This window comes from Staurois parvus, unplaced genomic scaffold, assembly GCF_062004578.1.
Source record: "Staurois parvus isolate SC_StPar_1 unplaced genomic scaffold, SC_StPar_1.0 ptg000063l, whole genome shotgun sequence".
NCBI classification, from domain to species: Eukaryota; Metazoa; Chordata; class Amphibia; order Anura; family Ranidae; genus Staurois; species Staurois parvus.
Window position 1 is genome coordinate 2411548 of NW_028317859.1, and position 27500 is coordinate 2439047.

Here is a 27500-nt window from a genome sequence, read left to right on the forward strand (position 1 = left end):
AGAAAACCCCCAGAGCAAAAGGTCTTATTTCAGTTTTATATAATGTTCTCAATTCTTGTCTTTAGTTGACAGATTACCGTATATGTTAAGATGGGAGGCTGAATTAGGTTTACATTTTCTTAAGTGGGGCTCTATGTGGTCTAATCATCATACAGAATACATAAGGCTCCATGCACCCAAGTTTTTTTTTTTTTTTGTTTTGTTTTAGCTTACAAAATGATGTTAATAGCCTTTTTTTTAACCACTTCCATACCGGGCACTTTTACCCCCTTCCTGCCCAGGGCAATTTTCGGGTTTCAGCGCTCTCACACTTTGAATGACAATTGCGCGGTCATACAACACTGTACCCAAACTAAAATTTTATCATTTTCTTCACACAACTAGTGCTTTCTTTTGGTGGTTTTTAATCACTACTGGGGTTTTTATTTTTTGCTAAATTAATAAAAAAGACCAAAAATGTTGAAAAAAAAAAAAACACGATTTTCTTTGTTTCTGTTATAAAAGTTTGCAAATAATTGTTCTTCATAAATTTAGGCCAAGATGTATTCTGCTACATTTCTTTTGGTGAACATAACCCAAATTAGTATTTATTATTTAGTTTGTAGGAAAGTTATAGAGTTCACAAACTATGGTATATATCTGAAAATTGATCAATCCTGAAGTATTGACAGCCAATCTAATTTCTTGAGGTCCAAGAATGTCAGGACAGGACAGATATCCCCCAAATGACCCCTTTTTGCAAAGTAGACAGTCCGACGTATTTCATAAGAGGCATGGCGAGTTTTTTGAAGTTGTAATTATTTTTGTCATTTTTTGGAAATTGAAGAAATTAAAAAAATGATTTTCACTATTTGTTTTTTACATACTGTCACCAGTGCAGTACAGCGTCATCATATAACTGGCATAGCGGAGATCAGGGACACTGACTGGTGACCGTATGACAAAAAAAAATGATGTTTTTTTTTTTTTTTTTTTATGTTTATTATTTTTAGTTTTTATTACTTTTTTTTCTTTTTTTTTTTTTTTTTTTTTTTTTTTTTTTTTTTTTTTTTTTTTTAGATTTTCTTTCATATTTCACTATGACCGAAGTAGTACAATGTTGCTATTGTAACATTGTACTACTTTGGGGAAGTGATCAGTAATTTTTTTTTTTTCTTTACACAATTTGCTTATGGGAAAGAATTACTTTGCTATAAGCAAGCATTTACCTGAATGACATCGATTCATTCAGGGTTTTTTTTGTTGCGCTTAGCTGTGATTTGGCCACGGCTAATCACGTGACACAGCTTGTGCATGTGATCACTCTGACCATTCACAGCTAGACACACTTGTATACAATGGATGGCATGAAAGGAAGTCATCCATTGTATACAGCTGTCATGTGACCTGTTGTGATTGGTCACAGCAGGTCACAGGGTACTGGCAATGGGGCCAGTACATAGATCTGTCATCGGCCGTGTCCAAGGTACACAGACGGTGACAGATAACGCCGCAGCGTGGCCCTGCAGGCATGCACAATGCGCGTTCCTGACAGGACGCCATATGGCATCCACCCAGAGGGACGAGCTGTTCGCTCGACCGCCACCTGGCTATTGGCCGGGCGGCAACTGGTTAAGGAACGTTTTCAGTAGCATTTTGAAGCATTTAGGAGCATTAGCGTTTTTACAGTGCATGTAGAAAAAAGCTTTTAGGAGCATTTTAGTAGTGTTCAGCAGTTTTTTTTTTTTTCTGCCGGTAAAACGCTACAAAAACTTTTTTTTTTTTCCTGCTCCTAGATGCTGATGCTCAAAAAACACTGCTAGCCTAAAGTAGTGTGCATGAACACATAGGATAACCCTATTTAGCTTCTAGCTTCAGAAAAAATGCTAATAGCTTCTAGGAGCTTAAAAAAGCGCTAGTGTGCATGGAGCCTTACAATACGTGAAACAGTAAAATTATTTACAAGATGGTATTACACTTCGTCTAACCTACATATTTTCTACCCCTCTTGTTTCACTGGCTGTTCCTTTCCTGGTACATTTTTGCGTGTCTTGTGGAAATGAACACAATTAGCTCCCACCTGGAAAGAGATCTTTACTATAATTAACACTTTTTAGCAGAAAAGAAGTAAACCTAACATTTATTAACTGCCTATTATTTAGAGGTATTCCAGACATATCCTCATCTCTAACACACCTCATACATACTATATGTGGCAACACACTGGGCAAGTAAACATGTATTTTTGATATTTTACTTAAACTAAGATACAATATATTGCCAAAAGTATTGGTCGGCCTGCCTTTACACACACATGAACTTTAATGGCATCCCAGTCTTATGCAGGCCATAGATGGGGAGAAAAACTGCAGATTTTTCTTTTAAAAAACGAAAAATCGGTTGTTCAAGTGGCCGACGTTACCATCAATGGTAAAAAAAATCGGCCGATTTTCTACCCATCTAGAGCCGGCAAAAAGTGTCCCTGCAGAGAGCTCTGCTATTTCTTTGACAGTTCTCTGACAGTTCCTTGACATTTATAGAAGTTGCAACAATGTATCTATTTGTTTCCATTTAGGATACAGATGTTTTTATTCGGAAACAAATAGATACAATGTTTCAACTGCTGTAAATGTCAAGGAACTGTCAGAGAACTGTCAGAAATAGCAGAGCTCTCTGCAGGGACACTTTTTGCTGGACTGGAATTCTTCTTATTTTCATCCTACTTCTTCTTCTTCTTCTTCATCCTCATCCTCTTCTTCTTCTTCTGCATCCTCATCCTCTTCTTCATCCTCATCCTCTTCTTCTTCTTCATCCTCATCCTCTTCTTCATCCTCATTCTCTTCTTCTTCTTCTTCTTCTTCATCCTCATCCTCTTCTTCTTCATCATCCTCTTCTTCTTCATCATCCTCTTCTTCTTCTTCATCCTCTTCTTCTTCATCATCCTCATCCTCTTCTTCTTCTTCATCATCCTCTTCTTCTTCTTCTTCTTCATCATCCTCTTCTTCTTCTTCTTCTTCTTCTTCTTCATCATCCTCATCCTCTTCTTCTTCTTCATCATCCTCATCCTCTTCTTCTTCTCCATCATCCTCTTCTTCTTCTTCATCCTCATCCTCTTCTTCATCCTCATCCTCTTCTTCATCATCCTCATCCTCTTCTTCTTCTTCTTCTTCATCCTCATCTTCTTCTTCTTCATCCTCATCCTCATCTTCTTCCTCATCCTCTTCTTCTTCCTCATCCTCTTCTTCTTCCTCATCATCATCCTATTCTTCTTCTTCTTCCTCATCCTCTTCTTCATCATCATCCTCATCCTCTTCTTCATCCTCATCCTCTTCTTCTTCTTCTTCATCCTCATCCTCTTCTTCTTCTTCTTCATCCTCATCCTCTTCTTCATCCTCATCCTCTTCTTCTTCTTCTTCTTCATCCTCTTCTTCTTCATCCTCTTCTTCTTCATCTTCTTCTTCTTCATCCTCTTCTTCTTCGTCTTCCTCTTCTTCTTTTTCTTCTTTTTGTCTTCCTCTTGCAGGTCACTGCTCATGCGCAGATTTTTTATCGGTAAAAAATCGGCCGATTTGCCCACTAATTGCCGCGAAAATCGGCCGATCGGCAAAATCGGCCGATTTTTTTCCAACTTTACCGAAAAAAAAAAACGGCCAAAATACCGAAAAACGGCCGACCAAATCGCCCACTAACGATCCGAAAATCGGCCGATTTTATTTTTGGCCGAAAAATCAGCCGATTTTCGACCCATCTATGGCCTGCATTAGTCCGTATGGTTCAATATTGAGTTGGCCCGCCCTCTGCAGCTATACAGCTTCAACTCTTCTGGGAAGGCTGTCCACAAGGTTTAGGAGTGTGTCTATGGGAAGGTTTGACCATTCTTCCAGAAGAGCATTTGTGATGTCGGACGAGAAGGCCTGGATCGCAGTCTCGGCTCGAATTCATCCCAAAGGTGCTCTATCTGGTTGAGGTCAGGACTCTGTGCAGGCCAGTCAAGTTCCTCCACCCCAAACTCACTCATCCATGTATTTATGGACCTTCTTTTGTGCACTGGTGCACAGTCATGTTGGCACAGGAAGGGGCCATCCCCAAACTCTTCCCACAAAGTTGGGAGCATGAAATTGTTCAAAATGTCTTGGTATGTTGACGCCTTAAGAGTTCCCTTCACTGGAACTAAGGGGCCAAGCCCAACCCCTGAAAAACAACCCCACACCATAATCCCCCCTCCATCAAACTTTACACTTGGCACAATGCAGTCAGGCAAGTACTGTTCTCCTGGCAAATGCCAAACCCAGACACATATATTGGATTGCCAGACAGAGACGTGGGATTCGTCACTCCAGAGAACACATCTCCTCTGGTGTCCAGTGACGGCATGCTTTACACCACTGCATCCGACGCCTTGCATTGCACTTGGTGATGTAAGGCTTGGATGCAGCTGCTCAGCAATGGAAACCCATTCCATGAATCTCTCTACGCACTGCTGTGCTAATCTGAAGGCCACATGAAGTTTGGAGGTCTTTAGCTATTGACTCTGCAGACAGTTGGCAACTTCTGCACACTGTGCGCTTCAGCATGCGCTGACCCCGCTCTGTCATTTTACGTGGCCTACCACTTTGTGGCTGATTTACTGCTGTTCCCAGTTGCTTCCACTTTGTTATAATACCACTAACAGTTGACTGTGGAATATTTAGTAACAAGGAAATTTCACGGGTGGACTTATTGCACAGGTAGCAACCTATCACGGTACCACGCTTGAATTCACTGAGCTCCTGAGAGCGACCCATTCTTTCACAAATGTTTGTAGAAGCAGTCTGCATGATTGGAACACCTGAATCCAATGATTTGGAGGAATGTCCCAATACGTTTGACAATATAGTGTGTGTGTGTCTGTCTATAGTTACATAGTTAGTCTGGCTGAAAAAAGACAAAAGTGCAACCATTTGAAAAAAAAAAGTTATAATCCTATACCCACAGTTAATCCAGAGGAAGGCAAAAAAACCCAGCAAAGCACGATCCAATTTGCTCCAGCAGGGAAAAAAATCCTCCTAATCCCGAGAGGCAATCGGATATTCCCTGGATCAACTTTACCTATAAATGTTTAGTATCCAGTTATATTCTGTGTATCTAAGAAAGAATCCAGGCCTTTTTTTAAAGCAATCCACTGAGCTGGCCAGAACCAACTCTTGAGGGAGTCTATTCCACATTTTCACAGCTCTCACTGTGAAGAAACCTTTCCATGTTTGGAGATTAAATTTCTTTTCCTCCAGACGTAAAGAGTGCCTCCATGTCCTCTGTGGTGACTTCAGGGTGAATAACTCTACACCGAGTTCACTATATGAACCACTGATGTATTTATACATGTTGATCATATCCCCCCTTAATCCCCCTTAATCTCCTGAATTAGAGGAACTGAATAAATTCAGTTCCTCTAATCTTTCCTCATAGCTGAGCTCCTCCATGCCTCGTATCTGTTTAGTTGCCCTTCTCTGTACTTTCTCCAGTTCCCCAATGTTCTTTTTGTGAATTGGTGCCCAAATCTGAACTGCATATTCCAGATGAGGTGTTACTAATGATTTATACAGGGATAATATGATATCTCTCTCTGGAGTCTATACCTCTTTTAATACAAGAGAGGATTTTGCTCACTTTAGAAACTGCAGCTTGGCATTGCATGCCATTATTAAGCTTGTGATCTACCAGAACTCCCAGATCCTTCTCCACCATTGGTTCCCCCAGTTGTACTCCCCCCTAGTATGTATGATGCATGCATATTCTTAGCTCCCAAGTGCATAACCTTACATTTATCAACATTAAACCTCATTTGCCACATAGTTGCCCAATTAAACAGAGCATTGAGGTTGGCTTGTAAATTGGAGACATCCTGTAAAGATGTTATTCCACTGCACAGCTTAGTGTCATATGCAAATACTGAAATGGGATTTTTAATCCCAGATCCTATATCATTTATAAATTAAAAAGTAAGGGTCCCAACACTGAACCTTGGGGTACACCACTGACAACCCTAGACCATTCAGAGTATGAATCATTAACCACTAGTCTCTGAATTCGGTCTTTTAGCCAGTTTTCGATCCATTTACATACAGATTTTTCCAAGCCCGTAGACTTTACCTTACACATTAGCCATGTGTGAGGAACTGTGTCAAAAACATTTGCAAACTCCAAGTATACCACGTCCACTGCCACCCCTCCAAGGTTTTGCTCACCTCCGCATAAAAAAAAATCAGATTTGTTTGACAACTCTCGTTCATGAATCCTTGCTGCCGGTTGCTTAAAATATATTTTTCCAGCAAGAACTCATCTATGTGGTCTTTTATTAAACTCTCCAGTATCTTCCCAGCTATTGAAGTTAAACTAACAGGTCTATAATTACTTGAAGATTTTGACCCCTTTTTTAAATATTGGCACATTGGCCTTACGCCAATCCAGTGGTACTATGCCAGTCATTAAAGAGTCCATAAAAATTGGAAACAATGGCTTTGAAATGACAGAGCTCAATTCTTAAACCCCTTTACGACTAAGGGTAAAACAAATTAAATGCCTAAGCACAATTTTGCAACGTTGACATGTGTTAGTAAAACCATACATATCATCACAACTACTTTGTACATCCAGGTGAATTATACCTTGTTTTTTTCAGGACAAATTGGGCTTTCATTTAGTGGTAAATGGTAATGGATATTTCCTGATTTTTTTAATTTTTTTATTATTATTATTATAAAAGGAAAACTGTCCCAAAATAGTAAAAAAAAAATTTTTTTTATTTAGCCGTTTTTTGTTACTACCATAACCTACCACCAAAGAACAACCCAAAATAAATTCTCCAGCTCTTGACGATCACAGCGATACCATATATGTGTATGTTATTTGTTGTTTGTACCCGTAGTACAGCCCAGAATCAATAGTGCACACTTTGTTTTGGTCTTTTTTTTTTTACCTAAAACATATTGATACCAATTTGTTTTTTAATACTGACCTTGACCCAAACATTTACCCTGGCACTTTTAACATTTATCTTTTCTTTTTCAAAATTTTTTTTTCCTCTCTAGGCCAGGAGTTAGAGAGATACAGTGTATCTCTCTCCTCCATTCATAGCGCAAAATAAAACAAGGGGGCCGGGCTGTACAGTGACTGAGCAGAGGCTATCACAGCAATCATGTGACCCGGAATTGGGATTCCCAGGTCCCAAGCGTTAGAACGGGACCCGGTGCTCTCATGGACACCGCAGTCTTTGTTCAGGGAGCGCGCCGTGCGGCGTGCTCCCAGCAGAAGGACAGGTATGTAAATATGCAGGCTCACAGAAAAAAGCCCAGTTAGGTCCATATATATTTGAACACAGGCACAATTTTCATATTTTTGGCTCTGTATGCCACCAGATTACTGGAACAGGTTAATCTTCGTTTCATCCATCCAAAGAATGCTTTTCCAGAACTGGTCTGGCTTTTTTAGATGTTTTGTGGCAAAGTCTAATCTGGCTTTTCTATTTTTCAGACTTATGAATGGTTTGCACCTTGTGGTGGACCCTCTGTTTTTGCTCTCATGAAGTCTTCTCTTGATTGTAGACTTTGACAATGATACACCCACCTCCTGGAGAGTGTCCTTCACTTGTCTGGATGTTGTGAATGGGTTTTTCTTTACCATAGAGAGGATCCTGCGATCATCCACTACTGTTGTCTTCCGTGGACATCCATGCCTTTTTTATGTTGCTCAGCTCACCAGTGCATTCTTCTTTCCTCAAAATGTACCAAACTGTTGATTTGGCCACTCCTAATGTTGCTGCTATCTCTCTGATGGATTTGTTTAGTCTTTGAAGCATTTCACTTGCATGGACAGCTCGTTTGAATGCATGATGTAGGTTCACAGCAATATATTCTAAATGCAATTACCACACTTAGAATCAACTCCAGACCTTTTACCTGCTTAATTGATGAAATAACGAAGGAGTAGCCCACACCTGGCCATGAAACCGCTTTTGATTCAATTGTCCAATTACTTTTGGCCCCTTGAAAAAGGGGGGATGGCTACTCTTAAGAGCTGTAATTCCTAAACCCTTCCTCTAATTTGGATGTACATAATCTCAAATTAAACCTGAGAGTGTGCAGAGTTCAGCTCATATCCATTATATAACTATAGCTTGAATATCTTTTGGTAAATACCTGAAAAAAAAAAGTGTGTGTGTGTAGATATGTGAGAGAGAGAACACAGCATTTCCACATTGTGTTTTAAAAGAGAAGTTTTATTTTTTATTTTTTTTTGTAATTCTATTTACCTTCCTAACTCACTGGAGTGCTGGGCTGTAGAGGGGTCAGAAGTGGCTGGCTCAGGCTCTCTGTGCATTGCTTAGGGGCTAAGCCAGCTGCTGTTCCAGGGATCTGGGTGGATCCCGGCATTAACGTTGGGATTTTTTCCCAGTCTGGAGAGGCTGAGTGATGCCAGCCCCCGTGATCCACAGGAAAAGTACAGACAAAGTTTGTTTTATTGTATATTTATTATTTCTAGCCTACTCCTCAGAATGCTCTTGAAGTCTGTAAACTTACTTTGTGAAGTTCCCCACACATTTACTTCCTTGAACTCTGTGACATGTAGTCACTATGCCCTGTGAGTTGGTACTGCTGTGTCACACATTTCACAGTGCCTGCCTTCTGAACTACAGAGGTGATGAGAGGAGGAGTTTCAGGAGGAGGTGTCTGTACAAGAATCACTCCTTGCAGGCAGCAAGGTACCATGGGATATGTAGCCCTTAGAAATTGAAAGTAAACAGAGGAGAAGCTGCAAACATGCAGGGGATCCAGGAAGTTGTAAAGTTAAGACCAGCCGACAGAATTAACATCATGAAGAGATTTTTCAAGTAAGCTTATATTGGATTGTCAGCTATAACATTTAGAATACATTTTTTTTTTCTAAATCCTATATGTCTCTTTTGATTCTAAGGCTTTCTGCAAATGTATTTTGCTTCTCAACAGATCCCTTTTTTAAAGCAATAAATTCCTTTCTAATATAATATAATTATTTCTTTCTTTATTTTATGGTGCCAGATGGTTATGAAGATAAACACAAGTTGGATCTTTTGAAACATTTTGCCAAAACGCCTAATATACTGCACTGTACATCCAAATTCTGTGACTATGGGAAGGCTGCAGGTTCAGAAGAGTATGCCCGCCAAGAGGTGAGTGGTCCCTGTAAGCTGGTGGGGGGAAAAAAATGTTCACTATCAAGACATTGTTTGTAGAGGTTTCAAATGTGTTTCAAATGTGTTATCTGCCACTTTCTGCAAAGTATCTATTTAAACCTTTTTAGGTTGAAAAGGTCCAAGTGGGAAGAATGCTCCTTTACATTCCTTACATTGGTGATCAGTGGGAACTAAAACCCGTTTACAGATGGTTAAAAACAAAAACAAAAAAAAAAAGTCATTGGTGCCAGTGGTTACATATCTAGAGGCAGAAATTGCTCAAGGAATCCCAAGCAACTTCTGGAGGAACCCTAGTTGAGAGAGGCTGGTCTAGGGTTTTCAGTACTTCCTTGTGAGTTAATGGGCTGCATGCTTTTCTTCACATACAGGAATTTAGCTGTTCTGTGTTGCAACAATGGAAAAGTCCAGATGATGAAATATGATTGCCATTCTACATCAAATCAGGCTTGGCCCTAGCAGCTCACAGAATATTCTCCCTGTCACGGAAGTGCTGCACTCATGCAATCATGAGCCAAGGAATTGTCCCTGCAGGATGGGGGGGGGGGTGGTATACGGTGAGGCTGCTCAATCGCAAACAGCCGAGAGAAGGTACCTGCCTCCATATTATTTCTGAGCCAGAGCTCCAAACAGTCCTCTGGGTGCCTCCCCTCCGCCTCTTCTGGAAAGCCCAGCAGCCTGATGTTATTACTTCTCAGCCAATCCTCCATATCTGCCATCTTAGCAGAGTGTTCGACTTGTGCATTCCTTATGACCTGGGCCCCGGTCTCCAGTGGGCGAACACTATCCCCTAGGTCACTAATGCTATGCTCAGCTGCAGCTGTGTGATTCCTTAACATCTAAGTGATCAGTCAATGAAGATCGGAGTGTATGGCAGCCATAATCTGTTTAAGTGAGGGCTCCAGGTCTCTGTCCACTCGCCACCCCTCCTGCTCAGACAGTAAACTTAGGCAATCCAAGGATTCTCTCCTGGGCAGTGTGCTCACCTTAGCCACAGAAGTGCCTCCCTCACTGGCCTCAGAGCTCTGCGGCAAGCCTTCCTCTCCCCAGTCTGCATGGCTGCCACTGCCATCTTAGGATCCCCATGCTAACTGCGTCAGCCGTTCTCTCAGGGGCTTGATGCTCCCCATTTGCCTCTGGGCCAAAAAGAAAGCAGATCCAGTGGACACAGTGCAGAGGATCTAGACAGGATCAGCAAATCTCATCCATGTCCACTCTCTACTGGTGTCCCTCAGGGTTCTGTCTTGGGGCCCCTTCTGTTCATAATCCATCTTCTTCCTCTTGGTCTTATATTTCGTAACATTAATATCCACTTCCATTGATGTGCAGATGACACCCAACTTTACTTGTCAATTAAACTTACTACCACCCTTCCACCCAAATCCCTTACCAGATGTTTACAGGAAATCAAATCCTGGCTCTCTTCCAACTTTCTCAGATTAAACCATGACAAAACCGAGGTTCTCCTCAATGGTACAAAATCCACCTTGACAAAGCTTAACAGTTTTTCAGTTAATATTAGCAAGTCCACAGTCTTTCCCTCCCCTCAGTTAGAGAGTCTGGGTGTCATCCTTGACAGTACACTACCTTTCCAAGCTCACATCAGTAAAGCCAGTCAGAATATTTCCATCTACATAAGATTATTCGCCTCTGTCTATTCCTCACACCCAACAGCACTGCCGTTCTCTTTCACAATTTGGTCACTTCCCACATAGATTACTGCAATTCCCTTCTTTTTGTTCTTCCTTTTAAGTCCCTCTATAAACTGCAACTGGTTCAGAACTCTGCTGCACGCATCCTTGATTTGTTTTTGTAATTTAATGGTTATGTAATGTATTTATTTACTTTTTTGCTCTCTTGAGTGTTCTGAAAGGCGCCTAGAATTAAAATGGGTACCTAAAAATAAAATGTATTATGTCTCAGATGGAGCAGTCTCTCCCTGCTGCTCACATGCTGGCGCCAGCTCTGTTTTCCGTGCTACATACTTTTATAGCACAGTGGAGCTACCTCTCTATAGTGGGGTTTGAAGAGTAAAAGTCATGTACTGATAATATAACTAATATGAAAAATTATATCTATTTTCAAACTTTTATTGCAATGTTCTACTGTATTACCCCTCCATTTTGAAATACACTAAAATGCCGTAAATGTATTGTTGGTTTTAATGGTTCCCGAAAGGGTTAGGAGGCTGCATATTTTTCAATGTGCTCAGAAAGTTGCCACTGGGCATAGGTGCTGCAATATATTCACAAAAGGTCTCGTGGTTCCAGATATTGAAAATCAAGGCTGTTTCACCCACATTGAGAATAGTTTGTACATGTGTAAATTTGAAGGCATACACTTTTGGGAACCACTTTTATATAATAGAATGACAATGTTCCAAGCACTTCTTGCTGTCGGACAAGTAACAACTGACTAAATTCACCAAAGGCTAGAGAGTGGGAGAACATTTGCCCTGACTGTAGTTCTGGGACTGTCTGATTCTGCTTGTGTTTCTGCTCACATACTTCATAAAGCCATAGTTGGCTCCTTCTAAGCAGAGAGAAGCATTGGCTAGATCACATGGAGACATTCTGACAAACTGGTGAATCTCTGAAAGTCATTATGAAAACTGCCAATGGCTGAAAGCACCTATTGCTGCTCCATAGGTGAACCCTAAACTTGACAACCCTTACATAAAGTAGAGTTCCAGCTTTAAACCCAGCATATAACCAGCTTTAAAACTGTCCCCTACCCCCTCCTAACACCAATGCTAACTAACCTGTGTAAGAAAGATGTACAGCGGTGTTCAAAATAATAGCAGTCAGACATCACTAACCTGATCAATCACTGTTTTTGGTAGACATATTTCTACATGGCAAATAATTTACTAGCAGGTGTAGTAGAGTAATAGAAATCCAACAGACCCAACAGTCATGACATGCATGTTGCTGATTCTGTGAAATTGAATCACTAATTGAAAGGAGCATGTTCAAAATAATAGCAGTGTGGAGTTCTATTAGTGAGGTCATTCATTCTTTGAAAAACAGGTGGCAAATATTGCCCTTATTTAAGGAAGGAAGGCAGCAAATGTTGTACATGCTGGTTACAATGCATTTCTCTCTGAAATTCTGAGGAAAATGGGTCGTTCCAGACATTGCTCAGAAGAACCTTGATTAAAAAGTTGATTGGAGAGGGGAAAACATATAAAGAAGTGCAGAAAATGATAGGCTGCTCAGCAAAATGATCGCCAATGCTTTAAAATGGCAACCAAAACCTGAAAGACATGGAAGAAAGTGAAAAACTACCATTCGAATGGATAGAAGAATGGCCAAAATGGCAAGGACTTAGCCAACAATCAGCTTCAGGAAGATCAAAGAAGGTCTAAAGTTACCTGTGAGTACTGTTACAATTAGAAGACGCCTATGTGAAGCCAAGCTATCTGCAAGAAGCCCCCGCAAATTCCCACTGTTGTAAAAAAGACAAAAGAGAAATGGCGCAACATTTTGTGGACTGATGAAAGTAAGATTGTTCTTTTTGGGTCTAGTGGCCGGAGACAGTTTGTCAGACGACCCCCAAACACTGAATTCAAGCCACAGTACACTGTAAAGACAGTGAAGCATGGTTGCGCAAGCATCATGATATGGGGATGTTTCTCATACTACGGTGTTGGGCCTATTTATCGCATACCAGGGATCATGGATCAGTTTGAATACATCAGAATACTTGAAGAGGTCATGCTGCCTTATGCTGAAGAGGAAATGCCCTTGAAATGGGTGTTTCAACAAGACAACGACCCCAAACACACCAGTAAACATGCAACATCTTGGTTCCAGACCAACAAGATTGATGTTATGGAGTGGCCAGCCCAATCCCCGGATCTTAATCCAATAGAAAACTTGTGGGGTGACATCAAAAATGCAGTTTCTGAGGCAAAACCAAGAAATAGAGAAGAACTGTGGAATGTAGTCCAATCATCCTGGGCTGGAATACCTGTTCACAGGTGCCAGAAGTTGGTTGACTCCATGCAACACAGATGTACAGTATTTCTCAGAAGCAGTGCTTATACAACTAAATATTAATTTAGTGATTCAAAGGAAAGCAAAATCTTAAAAAAAAATTCAGTTTATATAGTGAATGTTTGAGTTTGTAAAGAAGAATACAAACACTATTTTTTTTTTTTTTTGAACAGTCTAATATTCACTTTTCTTCAATGTTTTTAGAGGAACAACACAAATTTGATATATTTTTCTTCATGTTTTGATTTGGAATAGAATGTGTAGTGTTCCCAATGCATTTGTGTGCATGGAAATAAAAGCTATTAGAAGGATTTTGAGCTTTATTTGCTTTTTTTCAACACACTGCTATTATTGTGAACACAACTGTATATATTTCCCTATTTTCAGGCTGCTCCGGTCATCTGATTTGGCTCTCCTGTATCAGCTAGCACAGCTGCAGAAAAAAGGGAGGATCGCTGACAACGGATGGGCCATTTGAAGCCTATGAGTGACATCACCACTTCAGGCTTTCTGAGCTTTTGTCAGAGCAAAAATTATATAAAATATCCTCCTGCAAGAATATATGATCTCAATAATTGTGAGCTTTGCCAGCACTTTGTGCCATTTTAACACAAATCAACCAAACACAAAAATTAAATGCAGCACTCACCAAACCCTGTTGAAACCGTAATGTATACTCAAACCAATAAACAATCACCATAGTAAAAAGCATACATCAGTGTCCTCATACACACTAATAACTGAAAATTATAAAAGTCATACTGTTCCCCTCAAAGTACTCAAAAAAAAAAAAATAAAAAAATGGGCTCTTACCTTAACCACCTTAATATCATGCTATAGTTGAAATACGGCTACAGCGCAGTTGTCTAGTTTTGGGAGGGTGTCCATTGATGTCCTCCCAGAACCCCATCCCCAGGGTATTCATTGGGCATTCTTTGTGACCGCTGTGTGATCAAATGTAAACAGATTTGCCGGTTATCAACAGTTCTTTCTTCACATGCTGTGCCTGTGTGAGGAAATGAGAGCCAATGACCAGCAAGGCTGTTGGTACATGGTTTACACTGATAGGGCACTAATTATCAGTGCAGCCTCATCAGTGCACATCAGTGAAGAAGAAAAGTTACTTATTTGCTAAATTGTATAATCAAAACTAGGAAACAAACCCCCACCACCACCACCACCACCACCACCACCAAAAAAAAAACTTTTCAGTCTTCATTTGTTTAGCAAGAACTCAGTGGTGATTAAATACCACCAAAAAAAGCTCTGTCTCAAAAATTAAAATGATAAAAATTTTATTTGGGTACACTGTTGCATGACAATGCAATTATCATTCAAAGTGCAACAGCACTAAAAGCTGAACATTGGCCTGGACTGGAAGGGGTACAAGTGCACAGCATTGAAGTGGTTAGAGAGGGAAACCTGGTTACCCTGAATCCATACTATTTCTTTCCTCTTTTAAGGTGATATGTGTACTTGCACTACATGGTCTACTTCCCTGCACAGTAGATCCCATTGGCACCCTTAAAGTGGAACTTTAGTCAGAAAATTAAGTCTTGCTAGATCACTTCAGGCTGGCCCCTTTTTTGCAGGTATTGCTATGTAAAGCATTCAAAATAAGTGCCTATACTGTTTAAAATCCAGTAATACACTCTCACCCAGCTCTGCACAGGGTCAGTTGCTTTCTATTTTTCAGTACCATGCTTAAAATGTAGAGGCCAATCTGCTGACAGTCTAAAGATTTACTGCTGCTCAGGGGCTCTGGGCTTCAGTAAAATGGCTGCCTCCAGCTAGAAGAAACGGGAACAATGCTGGAGGCAATTTACAGCACACAATAATTATTAGTTGGAATGTATATTCTTTGCTAAAGAATGTTATTTGTTATCAGTAAAGCTTATATTAAAGCATGGGTGTAATAACACAACTCCATCTCCTACACCTTTTGTCAATGTGCTCTCTCCTCTGCAGCCACTGGGGAGATCGCACCAGATGGGAGCAGTCTCATATTAGCAAACCTCTTTCTTACACAGGTTAGTTAGAATAGGTGTTGGGAGAGGGGAGGAGAAAATTTTAAGGCTAGTTAGTTGTGAGCTTGAAATCCATATTAAGTGTCATAATGGACATTGAATAGCCAGTTGTCTGTACATTGCAGTGCCGTTCATTGTGAATGGCACCCTAATGCACTGTACAGTAGAGTTCAACACACAATATTGCATGTTGTGTTGTCTGTGTTGCTACAATAAAGGGAACTAGGATTAGCTTTGTAGGAGTGCCTATACAGTGGTAAAAACAAGAGCTTCCAATTCAAGCTCAAGCATTTAAAGTTAAAACCTTTTTACCCCAAAAACCTCCCTGTCCTGTTACAAAAAAAAAGTTTTGTCCCCAGTGATGTCATGCTGTTAATGTAAAAATGCCATGCTATCATGGGTTGATGGGGAGGGGGTCTGCAGGCTATACTACTGCATTTGTCTGGATGGGCACTTGGAAGTGTAGGCCGAGTGGTTACAGGGGAGATTGCCTGTTGTTTCTGGCAGCATTACTCTGCTACAGGAGGAGGCCTGCATTATGTCATGACCCTAGTGATTCCTGTGATCAGCACTGCCCTGTCGATGGCTCTGTCTCTGCAAACAATGCTGCCCTGAACTCAGCTGATAGCATGCTTAGCCATAATAGCTGAGGTAAGTTTGGGAAAGGACATTAAGTGCCGGTTCACATATATGCAGATTGGATGCGGTTTGAACTGCATCCAGTCCGCATGACATGTGAAATAATATTGCTTTCTATGGTGCCTGACTTTTATGGGAACCGTTTATAAACCTGACGTGTGAACAAGATAAAATCCTGAGCTGAACCTGATGTAAACCTGACCTGAACCAGTGAGCAGCTACTGTGTCAATTAGCTGTGGAACCTGTGAATCAGCACTAAGGGGCAGAATTGTGTTTTGCATTGGTAGAGCAGTGTGAATCACAGGAACCCTACAATAAGATTTTCAAAATCAGTATAAAGATGTGAAAATAAAACATTTAACATCTGAAAAAATGCATAATAAATCACTCGCCTAAGTCAATAAATGAGTGCATAGAATGTGTAAGCATGCAGCTGCCCTAATAGTGAATAATGCAATAATCACCTCATGAAACAATGATGAATAAAAGCAGCGCCCAACAAAAAAAAAATATATATATTTTTATATATAAGGAAGTACATGGAGAGACCAAGAGGTGCTAGGTCTGCAGGAGTGGAGCAGAGGTGATCTGGGAGAAGCACTGTCTCTTTTCCATCCTGCGATTGATCTTTCAGCCAGTGTTCGATGTGTGTGATAAATTAGAACTACAAAGAGGGGAGAGAACAATCGCCCAGCTGAGATAAGCGTCCCCTCAACAGGCAGTTCCAGCAGAAGTACCCTTACCAGACAGATTCAGAAATTGCTGCTTGCATGGTACACATGTCATCTGATGGGGTTGAAGTGTGGCACAATAGCACTGCATATGTAATATGTTTTGTTGCCTAAATGGCAACTGTCTGAAACAGGGGTGTCACTGCTTGTGATGCACATATTTGACAATTGGAAAATGCATATTTGGACCCTAGCCAGGAAATGCAATACCTTCCTTCTAAGGACTGGAGTTGGGTGATGTCCTGTTGTGTGCTTTGCAGTAATGTACAGAACTTGAACAACTTTTCATTACATGTCTGTCATCTTGGGCATATTTGGCCCTAATAATGTGATAAGTGTGACTCATTAGGAGTGCCGATGCATGAATTTGATTTGCATAGCTCTATGTTGGAGGACTGGTTGTTAACACTTTATTCTAATTATTTGTGATTCACTCAATACTGCTGTGACTCCAGGATGTCCAGGAGATCGTATATGGCCCTGTGCTTATATCTGCTAATTATAACCTGAAATAATTACCTTATATTGTCTGATTACACATGCAGAATAATCTCATACTTTTACCATCAAACTGTTAATGCAATCTCATGAAGAGACAAATATCCCTGCAACATTTATTAAGATGTCATCAAACTGAGGATTTGGTCATGTAATGCTCCTAAATTGATGTAATTCCTAACTTCTGATGATATAACTGTGAATCATTGAAATCCCTCTGGGAATCCTGAAAGCAAGATTTTTACATTACACTTACCTACTGACGATGGTCTGAATTTAAGAAGGCCCACAACTGGCTGTGTGTTGGCACCAGAACCTTGCAGGTCACCGCCCATTTATTTTTGGATAGGACAAGTACCCATCTGCTGATGATTCCCTTCACCATCTTGTGTCAACTCCTGGCCTAGGCCTACTGACATCCCTGGTTGTAGGCCTTAAAGTTGAACCTTAGTCAGAAAATTAAGTCCTGCTAGATCACTTCAGGCTGGCCCCTTTTTCAGATATGTAGCTATGTAAAATAATGTACAGTAACGCACTGCCTCACCCTGCTCTGCACATGTTCAGTTGCTCTCTATTTTTTGGCACTGTGCTTAAAATGTGGAGGCCAATCTGCTGACAGTTTAAAGATTTACTGCTGCTCAGGGACTCTGGACTTCAGCAAAATGGCAGCCTCCAGCAAGAAGAAACAGGAACAATTTACAGCACATAGGTGCCTTCTTTAGTATGCCAGTCTCTCTCTCCATCTCCCTTTCTATGGCTCTGCCTAGCTGGGCACACTCCGAGATGACACACTTATTCCCAGGTGTACTTGTACTCACATCAGAGGACTCCTAACCTGGCCTTAAAAGCCTTTTGCATCCCACTCACAGCCTGAAGCAAACCATAAAAAGTGTCAGGGTGACTACATCTGATCCTACTGGGTGTTGAACCACCTCACTCAGTTTCAGCTTTGTCCAGTGCCCTTGGCAGTAGCTTACTACATCCAAATTGCTCTGAGGTGTTTGGCTCCTATTCCCCGTCCCAGAAAAGGCTTCTCCCATCCTGGCACTTATTTGGGCTCTAACTCCACCCAATTACATACTGTAGTTCCCCTTTACCACATTATTTTGGGACAGAGCTAGTACTTTTAAGATACTTTTAATACAACAATCTTCATGCACATTTTTGGGGAGTATTATGATCTACATAAGCAGTTCCTTTAAAGTGTGCCTTTTTCCTTTAGGTCTTTTTAATTCAAGGTTGTCTTTTTTGGCTACTAGTAGAAAAATATCTTTTGTAACAGGTTTTTTTTTTTTTTTGTACTTCTCTTTTTTTTATATGGCCGTGATACCTTTTTAACGTATAATTTTTTTTTTCTTTGCAAAAAGTTGCACAGCAGCTCCAGTGAGCTGTAACAAAAAGTAAAGCGGAAACAACAAATGTCTTACACTTAGACAATAATACACAAAAACAATATAGTGAGCATACAGCTCAATCCAGAGTAGATCGTATATCAGCAAAGCTGGTATTACATTTCCAGATCTGAAGAAGCTGTGGTGAGGACTGTGTCCAGAGGTCCCATACTACACTCAGTAGCCACTTTATTAGGTACACCGTACTGGTGCCAAGAAAATATCCCCCACACCATTACACCACCACCAGCCTGAACCGTTAATAAAAGGCAGGATGGATCCATGCTTTCATGTTGTTTACGCCAAATTCTGACCCTACCATCTGAATGTTGCAGCAACAATTGTGCCCATTCTCCTCTGACATCAACAAGGCAGTTTCATCCACACAACTGCCGCTCACTGGATATTTCCTCTTTTTTGGACCATTCTCTGTAAACCCTAGAGAGGGTTGTGCATTAAAATCCTAGTAGATCAGTGGTTTTTGAAATACTCAGACCAGCCCGCCTGGCACCAACAACCATACCATGTTCAAAGTCACTTAAATCCCCTTTCTTCCCCATTCTAATGCTCAGTTTGAAATTTAAGTTCACCAAAGCTCCCCAACAGACAGTTCTTGGGTATACAATATTGGGCAGACCAAGTGCAGTAGAGATAAATACGCCGAAGGCTGAAACAATAGGGCAGCTCCACCTACTGTACAATGCATAGAATCAGAGTTTGCGCCGCATCCTCTGAAATAGGCTGCCGTTTGGCATAGGCCTAGTCCAGGGGTCTGCAACCTTTAAGACATAAAGAGCCACTTGGACCCGTTTCCGAGAGGGAAAAAAAGACTGGGAGCCGCAAAACCATTGCAACATTTAAAACAAATCCGACACTGCATATATTGCAAAAAGCGCTCTGGTCATGAAGGGGGTTTAAGGGCCCAGTAAGCAAAGGGTTAATCAGGGCCACAGTGTATCGTCATAATCACAATCATAGCCTTAGGTCAGTGGTGGGCAACATTTTCAACTGAGCCAAATCTTGCCAAAACCACGATTAAAATTTATTTTGAGAGCCACATTTTTAAAACTGAAAATACATCCCCCATATAGTAATTCATCCCCCCTATAGTAATTCATCCCCCCTATAGTAATTCATCCCCCCTATAGTAATTCATCCCCCCTATAGTAATTCATTCCCATATTGTGTCAATTCACTTACCTGTACTCCGCGCGTTCCTCTCGCCGTGTTCCCGCGCAGTTCTGGTCTTCAGGGCGGACTGTGAGAGGAGAGGAGTTCGTCACGCTGCCCCGCCTACATCCTGACAGCCAATGTTTGCCACGCTCCGCGGGCCGGATTATAAGGTCCGCCAGGCCGTAGTTTGCCCATTGCTAGGCTAGCTGCAGAGTCCTGACTTTTGGGGCGGCCGCCCGAGAGGAGGGAGGGGAGCGGGCGCCCGGCACACAGAAGAGCTGCATTAACCTCCTTGGCGGTATGATTCCTTCCGATTTTTTGTGCTGAAAGCGGTACCATTTTTTCGCATGGAAATAGTTTTTTATTGTAGGCTGTAATTTTTAGGAAAATTTCCCCACAAATCATTATCACTCAATTCTGCAAGTGGTTCTGATTTACTATCGCTGTTCTCTAGCCGGTCTAAAACCGCTTTTGACCTAAAGGGACGCTTTTTGGACGCCATGGACTTTTCTAAGTTTCCAGGCAGAAAGAACAGACAAAATGCAGGCAGGGCACAGGACAAAGCACTAGGGACAATATGTATGTGAAATGGGATGAAACAGCAATGTTTTACTATTGAAAATTGAAAAAAAAAAAAGACATTTTTTAAATTTCCCGCCGCCGGCGGCGCCCGTACGTCCCGACGTCACGGGGACCGGAACACAGAAGCCGGATGCCGGCATCGGCCGGAGGAGATGGCCGGGGACGCTGCAGGGGACACATCGCGGGAACGAAGGACAAGGTAAGTGCTGCAGGGACCCCCAGAGCAGCGCCGCATGGTAAGCCCGAGTGTAGCTTGTGGTATAGAAATTCTACCACGAGCTACACTCGGGAAAACCGCCAGGGAGGTTAAAAGAGCCGCGGCTTGCCGACCACTGAGCTACGGCAACCCTATTGCCTGTCACCTGGTGGGCAGTGTGCTCCGGAGCCGCAGCAAAGGTGAAAAAGAGCCGCATGCGGCTCTGGAGCCGCGGGTTGCCGACACCCGGCCTAGTCTGTGCAATTTGGCCAGAATGAGATAGCTATGATGGAATAGCAATAAATGGATAATTCTGTCTCTAGAGGAGGTGACTGATTTTATTGTAAGTGTGTTTGAATTCTGACCAATCTTGTTTATCAAAGGGAAGGTCTGGTGAGGTCCATTTTAACTGGGCCTGTAAAGAATAGTCAGATATCCAACTATTAGGGCCCGAAGTGCGCAAAAGTTTTTTCAGTGGCGATACTTGTGTTGGGTTATCAAGGGAACAAAACTGCCCATAGATGGCATGGCATAGTTGGTAATAATAGAACAGACAGACCATTAGCTGGGAGACAGAATTCCTCCCTAAGTTGTGAGAATGCTTTGAACTCCTGCTCAGCATAAAGCTGGTGTATAATTTCCCCCCCCCCCCCGACGAATGTTGGCGATCTGAGACAGAGAGGCGTTCTGGTAAAATAGGATTGGGTTATTTGGAGAACATTGTCAAGAGGTTTCCTGCATTTTTGGATTCGAGAAAACAGAACAAGAGAGCTGCATAGCATGGAAATATCTGGGCCCGCTGGTACCTTCTTCCTATAAACAATGTTGTGTAGTATCTCATAAGAAGACCTAATGGATGCCTCCACTGCTGTACAGGTGTTGCCAGACAAAGGCCATCAATTTATGCAGCGCTTTACATATATATTGTACATTCACATCAGTCCCTAACCCTCTGGGGGTGTACAATCTAAGTTTCCTAACTCACATTCATACATACACATTCTAGGGTCAATTTAGACAGCCAATTCACCTACCAGCATGTTTTTGGAGTGTGGGAGGAAACTGGAGTACCCGGAGGAAACCCACGCAGGCCCAGGGAGAACATGCAAACTCCAGGCAGCAGGTGCCGTGGCTGGGATTCGAACCAACGACCCTAGTACTGCCAGGCAGAAGTGTTCCTGTTGGGACTATTCACCCTTTGTATATGTTTTGATGAGCAGAAATTCAAAAGTTTAGATTTGCCCCCAAAACAAGAGTTGAGTGATATTTTACAATGGGGACAACTGTTCTGGTGACAATGCTCTAAGAGGATAAGTCCCCTCACTTTGGGAGATTTCCCTTCCCTTTGGGTTTCCGTGACAGGAAGTGAAAGGAAATTCCCCTAATAGTACAGACTGCAATAAAAAATGGTGTGTTAACCAGCCTCTACGCTATCCAAAACTAAAAAAAGAAAAAGCTTGGGATATATATATATTTTACCCAGGATTTATGCATTTTTCCTGGTAAACCCAATTAGAGAAATGTGTGAAAGCTGAGTGCATTTATGTGAAAACATTTATAAAGAGACCTGTTGAAGTATAATGTTCATGGCTGTACCTGTAATCGGGTAATTCGTAATGACCATCGTGGGTACCAAGTGTTGCAAGATACCATAGAGGAATTTGGGTCTGAAATTAATCTTCTGTATATAATAAATGAGTGGCACATACTGTATTTACCTGAGCCTTGGTGAATTTCTAAGCACTTGTTCTGTTCCTCTTTTTCTTAGGTTGTGAAGAAGAGCTACTCCAAAGGGTACACCCTGCATATCACAGCTCTGTTTGCCACCCCCAGGACAGTGGGAGCAAGATTAGAACTCACAGAAGAGCAGCTCTTACTCTGGCCTCTGGATGCTGAGAGAGAAGTGATGCCCAAGGATACATTCCCCCGGGGAAGCCGTGCCCACGTCACCCTGGGCACTGCAGCTGAGGTCCAGGATGTTCAAACTGGTATTGACCTTCTGGAGTTTATAAAGCTACAGCAAGCTGGCAGGGAGGGGGAGAGTTTGGGTGAGCTGACCGGGTCAGTTGCTGGTAAAGTCTCCTACTTTGATAATGGCTTGTGGATGGTAAACCTGTCCAGAAAGATTGAAGTGAAGTCCATCTTTTCTGGTTACTATGGCAAACCAGGTGTCAATGTCCCCCTGCGTGGTAGCAAAAAGGGTTTATTACATCAGTGTCACATTATGTGACTGGAGGTAACCAAACACTTTGGGTCCAAATAAATTTCATTTTTGTTTTTTTTCAGTTGAACTTAACATTTAGTATTTAATAATAAAAGACTGATGTATATGAAGGCCCTCACTATTTACTAATTAAAGCATGTACTACAAGTACTACTTTCCACAGTATTTTATAGTTTAAATATAAAATGGCAATGTATAGAAGTCAGAGGCTTTAACCACTTCACCCAGGTGGACATCATATGAGGTTCTGGGAGTGAAGGGGTTATACCGGAATAATGCCTGCACCTTCAGGTATCATCCCAGTACCAAAATTTACAGCAGCCAATGCCCCGTAAAGCAGAAGTGATTTCATTGGCTGTACAGTGATTGAGTGGCTGTACATGGATCAAGCTGGGTCTGTTAGAGGTGATGGTGAGTGTAGTTATCTCCATGTTTTCAGTCTGTCCCTCAAAAACAAGCAATATCCCGGTCCCACCAATCTGCGCCTTGGTTTCTCTCTGCACTACATATCAACCTGTAGGCATTTGCAGGGAATTGTGCCATTAAGACTTAGGAATTGAGAGAGAGCCCAATACATCCCCAGGACATTTAAGAGGCAAAAATTGGTACTGGTGATTCTCATTTTATTTGCTTTTTCTTATTGAATCAATATCCACTTGATAGTCTTTAAGCTTCTAATATGTACCACTCTATGCATTGACTAAATTATCCAAGAGTATTTGGCTTTATGCCTCAATAAAGGTGAGAATGGTGCTAATGCTTTTTGTAAATCTTTTTTTTTGTTTGGACTAAATCTGTACACATGCTGTTCACTTGCATAAACTGAATATCTATGCAAAATTTTTGTTATAACCTTCGACATTTCAGAATATTTGCATTTTATCCACATATAAAAAAATAGACAACTGTGTTTTGGTTTAAAATGTTTCTAGTAATTTTTTTTAAACCTGAAAACTGTAGGCATTTTTTTCTCAAAAACATTGATTTATGCAATTAATCAATATATTTAAGTAAGCAAATCATCTCTCTGGGGGAAAACAAGGCCTTTACTTCCTGCAGGGCTCTGTCAGATTTCTGCACCAGAATTCCCAGCTCCACCAAACTATTAAAGAATAAGCTCACCTTTCGTAACATGTTACATGTTACACCCATATTCAAGTTTTTTAAATACAAAAAGATGTGCATTTATAATTTTTTTTTGTTTAAACTTCTCCTTTAAAGCCATTACTAGGGTCTCATTCTCCTCTGTGAAATGCAACCGTTGGAGTATGATGATGAAGCTTCATAGAAATTCTGATGGAGATATCTCACCACCAGACTTCCGATGAGAAGCCAGCGGGATTTTATTTCACTAGCATCTACTGATACTTTTAACTATGAAACCCAAGATATAGGACAGACTTGCTCCCCATTTGCCTTCACTTTGGATGTGGACATCCCATTTCCAGTCAAGATTAGCATTCCGTAATTTTAAGGACCTCCTCAAAGAAGTACAATTTTTCCATCCCACCCTTGATAGATCAGTAGTAGTGTAGACTCATAAATAAACTTCATGTTTTGGATATTCAGTTACAGACCCAAGGTGTCTGATATATAACTAATGCAACTAAATACAAAACATTCAAAATAAATGTTATTTCCCTTTGCAGTGTAAAATTGTATAGTTCACATAAAGGAAAGAGTGAAGAGACTTTTCCAGCACAGTTTTCACTTCTTGTGCATGAAATGAGACATGTCCGTGTTCTGAAGGAGGGTATTTCCTCTATAGCATAAACATCTGTCAAATTATTTCTGCAACAATAAGCACAGTACTGCATTTATAAATATGTAAACTAAGGGAAACATTCTATATAAACTGCAGATTTCCTGTGTAAAATGTACAAAAACTAATATATTTGTAAACTGCATGAGACAAACTCATATTTAACATTCATTTCCTCCTATAGTATAGACCTGTAATCTCCAGTTTATTCGTGCATTGATTGTACTTATGGCCAAATCAATACAAACCTCAAAATACACAGATGAAAAAAAAACCTGTGGTAATGTTTCTCCTCCCTCAATACAATAATTTCACACCAGTGCCTTTCCCTTTGTCAATCAGAGCAGGTATTATCACTGAAAGTATATCATAATTTTTTTTGAAGCTAGGCCTGTTTCCTGCAATAGGTAAGGGATTATATTGACCCTGGCCATGCCTCATGCATCTCCCCCCCCCCCCATTCAAGTTTTTTGAAGATGTCTCAAGTTTGTTTGGCATTTGACTTATCCATGAGTGATAGATACCTGTTTTTGCCTGTTACATACTGTGGCTCTGTCTTCCAACCCCTATTTCATTAAGTAAACAGCAGTAATGTGGGGAGGGGGTCAGAGGATTAAGCCATAGTTCACAGTGGAGGACACTGACACTCCAGGTAACACATATACAGTACTAGGGCCATTTGACAGAAATACAGTGCCAGTTAGTCTACCAGCATGTCTGGAGTGTGGAAAGCAACCAGAGGAAACTCACACAAGCACAGGGAGGTAGCGGTCTAGCTGGGCTTCAAATTGAGGTCCTCGTGCTGAATGGCAGACATTTTAACCACTGAGCCACTGTATTGCCTAAGATTTGTGTTACGCACCTTTAATATTTGATAAATACACTTGGGCTATAGTTGGCTGGTGCTTCAGGGTCCTCAAGAAAGCTGTCACAAGGGTATCAGATGTTTTGCTAATGCTTCCTAGTCTAGAACTACCATACCCCTGTGTTCAGAGCACAAGGCCATGTACACATGAGATTCAGCTTGCTTGCATCACTGACCTGGGTAAGCCTGTATATCAGTAGTCTTGACTTCCTCTGGATATCTAGTCCATGTGCTTGTTTTAGGTCAGTATTTAGGAACAGAGACATCCAGGCATTTGGCATTTAAGCAGGAGGCTGCAGTGGCAGTATACATTGCTTTTAATCAGATATGCATATGATTTTACACAGCTTCTAGGGCTGAATGATTGGGAGAAAGTGAGCTAGCAGTGTCCAGACCCTACCGACATCTGCTTCCATTTACCCAGCTAGTAGTATTAGTGATTGGTTCACTCTACACCAGATATTGTAGAATAGTGTAAAAACACTTTCTACAAAATGGGGTTTCTTGTCTTGCTTTTATGACATCCTATATATATTGTTTGTGTCTCCCAAAAAGCTAGTAATAAGTTGCACCCCAATGCCACATCTTGATGTCGCTACAGGTCCATTTCCTAGACTTCATTCTCAATGCACTGGTTTACTTCTTTGTGCCTACTGCCTGATCTTGTGTGGCAAGCCCCAAAAATGGACCAAACATTGGGTTTGCCCTATACAAACTGTGACTACATATACCCAGGGTGTTTTTTTTTTTTTTTTTTAGAAACTGCTTTTATAATTCTACAAATGTATCTAAGCATTTTATTCTCCTACCTTGTGTATTAGCTTTCATTTTATAAACTGGATTAGATAATGTAACATATTGCTAACTGTATTTTACATTAAAAAAATAAAATTTTACCAAATTTTTAATAAAACAAGTGTGTGAGTTTTATGTTCGTGCTTCTGGATGTTTACATGGTGGTTTTAATAATGCAGCATTACACATGGTCAATACAGAAGTTATTACTAAACACACAACCGTAAAATCAGTCTGTACAGTGCCTTGAAAGAGTATTCATACCCCTTGAAATGTTCCACATTTTGTCATGTTACAACCAAAAACGTAAATGTATTTTATTGGGATTTTATGTGATTGACCACCACAAAGTGGCACATGTGACAGTCGCGGCGTCAGACCCCAGCCCTTCTCACCAACTCGTGACCGAAGGACTAGCCAATCTAAAACTGCGCTGTCACGTGCGTAACAACACCACGCTCCGCTGCACCCTGCACAAAGATTTTCCAGCTAATGGACCACAATCTATGTACCGCAGTCTGAGAGCGATTTGTTACTGGGTCAAGTTAATTACGCAATTAACCCTTCACACTGCCACCACCTCCTTTTTGTACAGAGAGAGGAAACTCCCCAATCTTAGCAGTAACACTATGATGTTTGAATCAGTGTCTGGATACACACTGTCACCGCAGGCAGATGTATCCAGAGGTTTTAAAACACAGCAGCGCTCTTCAGACCCAGGGATTCTTAGTTTGCATTAAAGAGCTTTAGAAACAGTTCAACACTTTTCAGAAAATAAGATTTATTACTAAAAAGTTAAAAATGGTGCAATAAAAGTATTTACAGAAAAAGATGTAGCATATAATATATATATATATATATATATATATATATATATATATATATATATATATATATATATATATATATATAAAATACAGAGAGCAATAACACAACAGGGAGGAAAGAAAAGTTTAAGAAGGTAGAATACTTGCAGAAATCCTGGTTTAAGCAGCTTCAAGGGTCCTGAGCCAAAAGGGTGCCCTTTCTCCCAAAGTTTGTTCCTGATGTTAAAGGGGAGATCTCTTCATCTTACTGCTCCAAGCATAACCACCTCTTTTCTAGGAACTCAGCAGGGTGTCTCCTTAAAGCAGAGAACCAATTGCCTCATTTGGGGAGGGGTGTTTTAGGCGGAGAACTCAGGCTATGACCAAATCCCTCACAAGTTATACCAGGGCAATAACCTTCCCTAGGTACATGTAGCAGCCTAGCCACTAGTAGATTAATATGCAGAATGATATTCTGAACGTCCAGACATCAAATATGCCAAACCTTCCTATTTCAGCTAGAAGTATATGGCTTTCTGCTCTCCTGTAGACTTTAACTAGGGGTGTAAGATATCAGGCGACTCGAATTAAACTGAGCTATCCGAATATATGCTTTGTTTCATTGTAA

General features: G+C 40.9%; 1 protein-coding gene across 2 annotated transcripts in view; it reads left to right on the forward strand.

Moving 5' to 3' along the window:
* The window catches only part of CNP (2',3'-cyclic nucleotide 3' phosphodiesterase), a 42532-nt gene extending 16345 nt beyond the window's left edge, over nt 1-26187 (forward strand). For both annotated transcript variants that reach the window (XM_089668786.1, XM_089668787.1), the window contains exons 3-4: nt 9033-9163; nt 22189-26187. In XM_089668786.1, the coding sequence (XP_089524912.1) occupies nt 9033-9163; nt 22189-22650 (593 nt within the window). In that variant the 3' untranslated portion in view covers nt 22651-26187. The remainder of the gene's footprint in view (nt 1-9032; nt 9164-22188) is intronic.
* Nucleotides 26188-27500: the final 1313 nt, after the last annotated feature.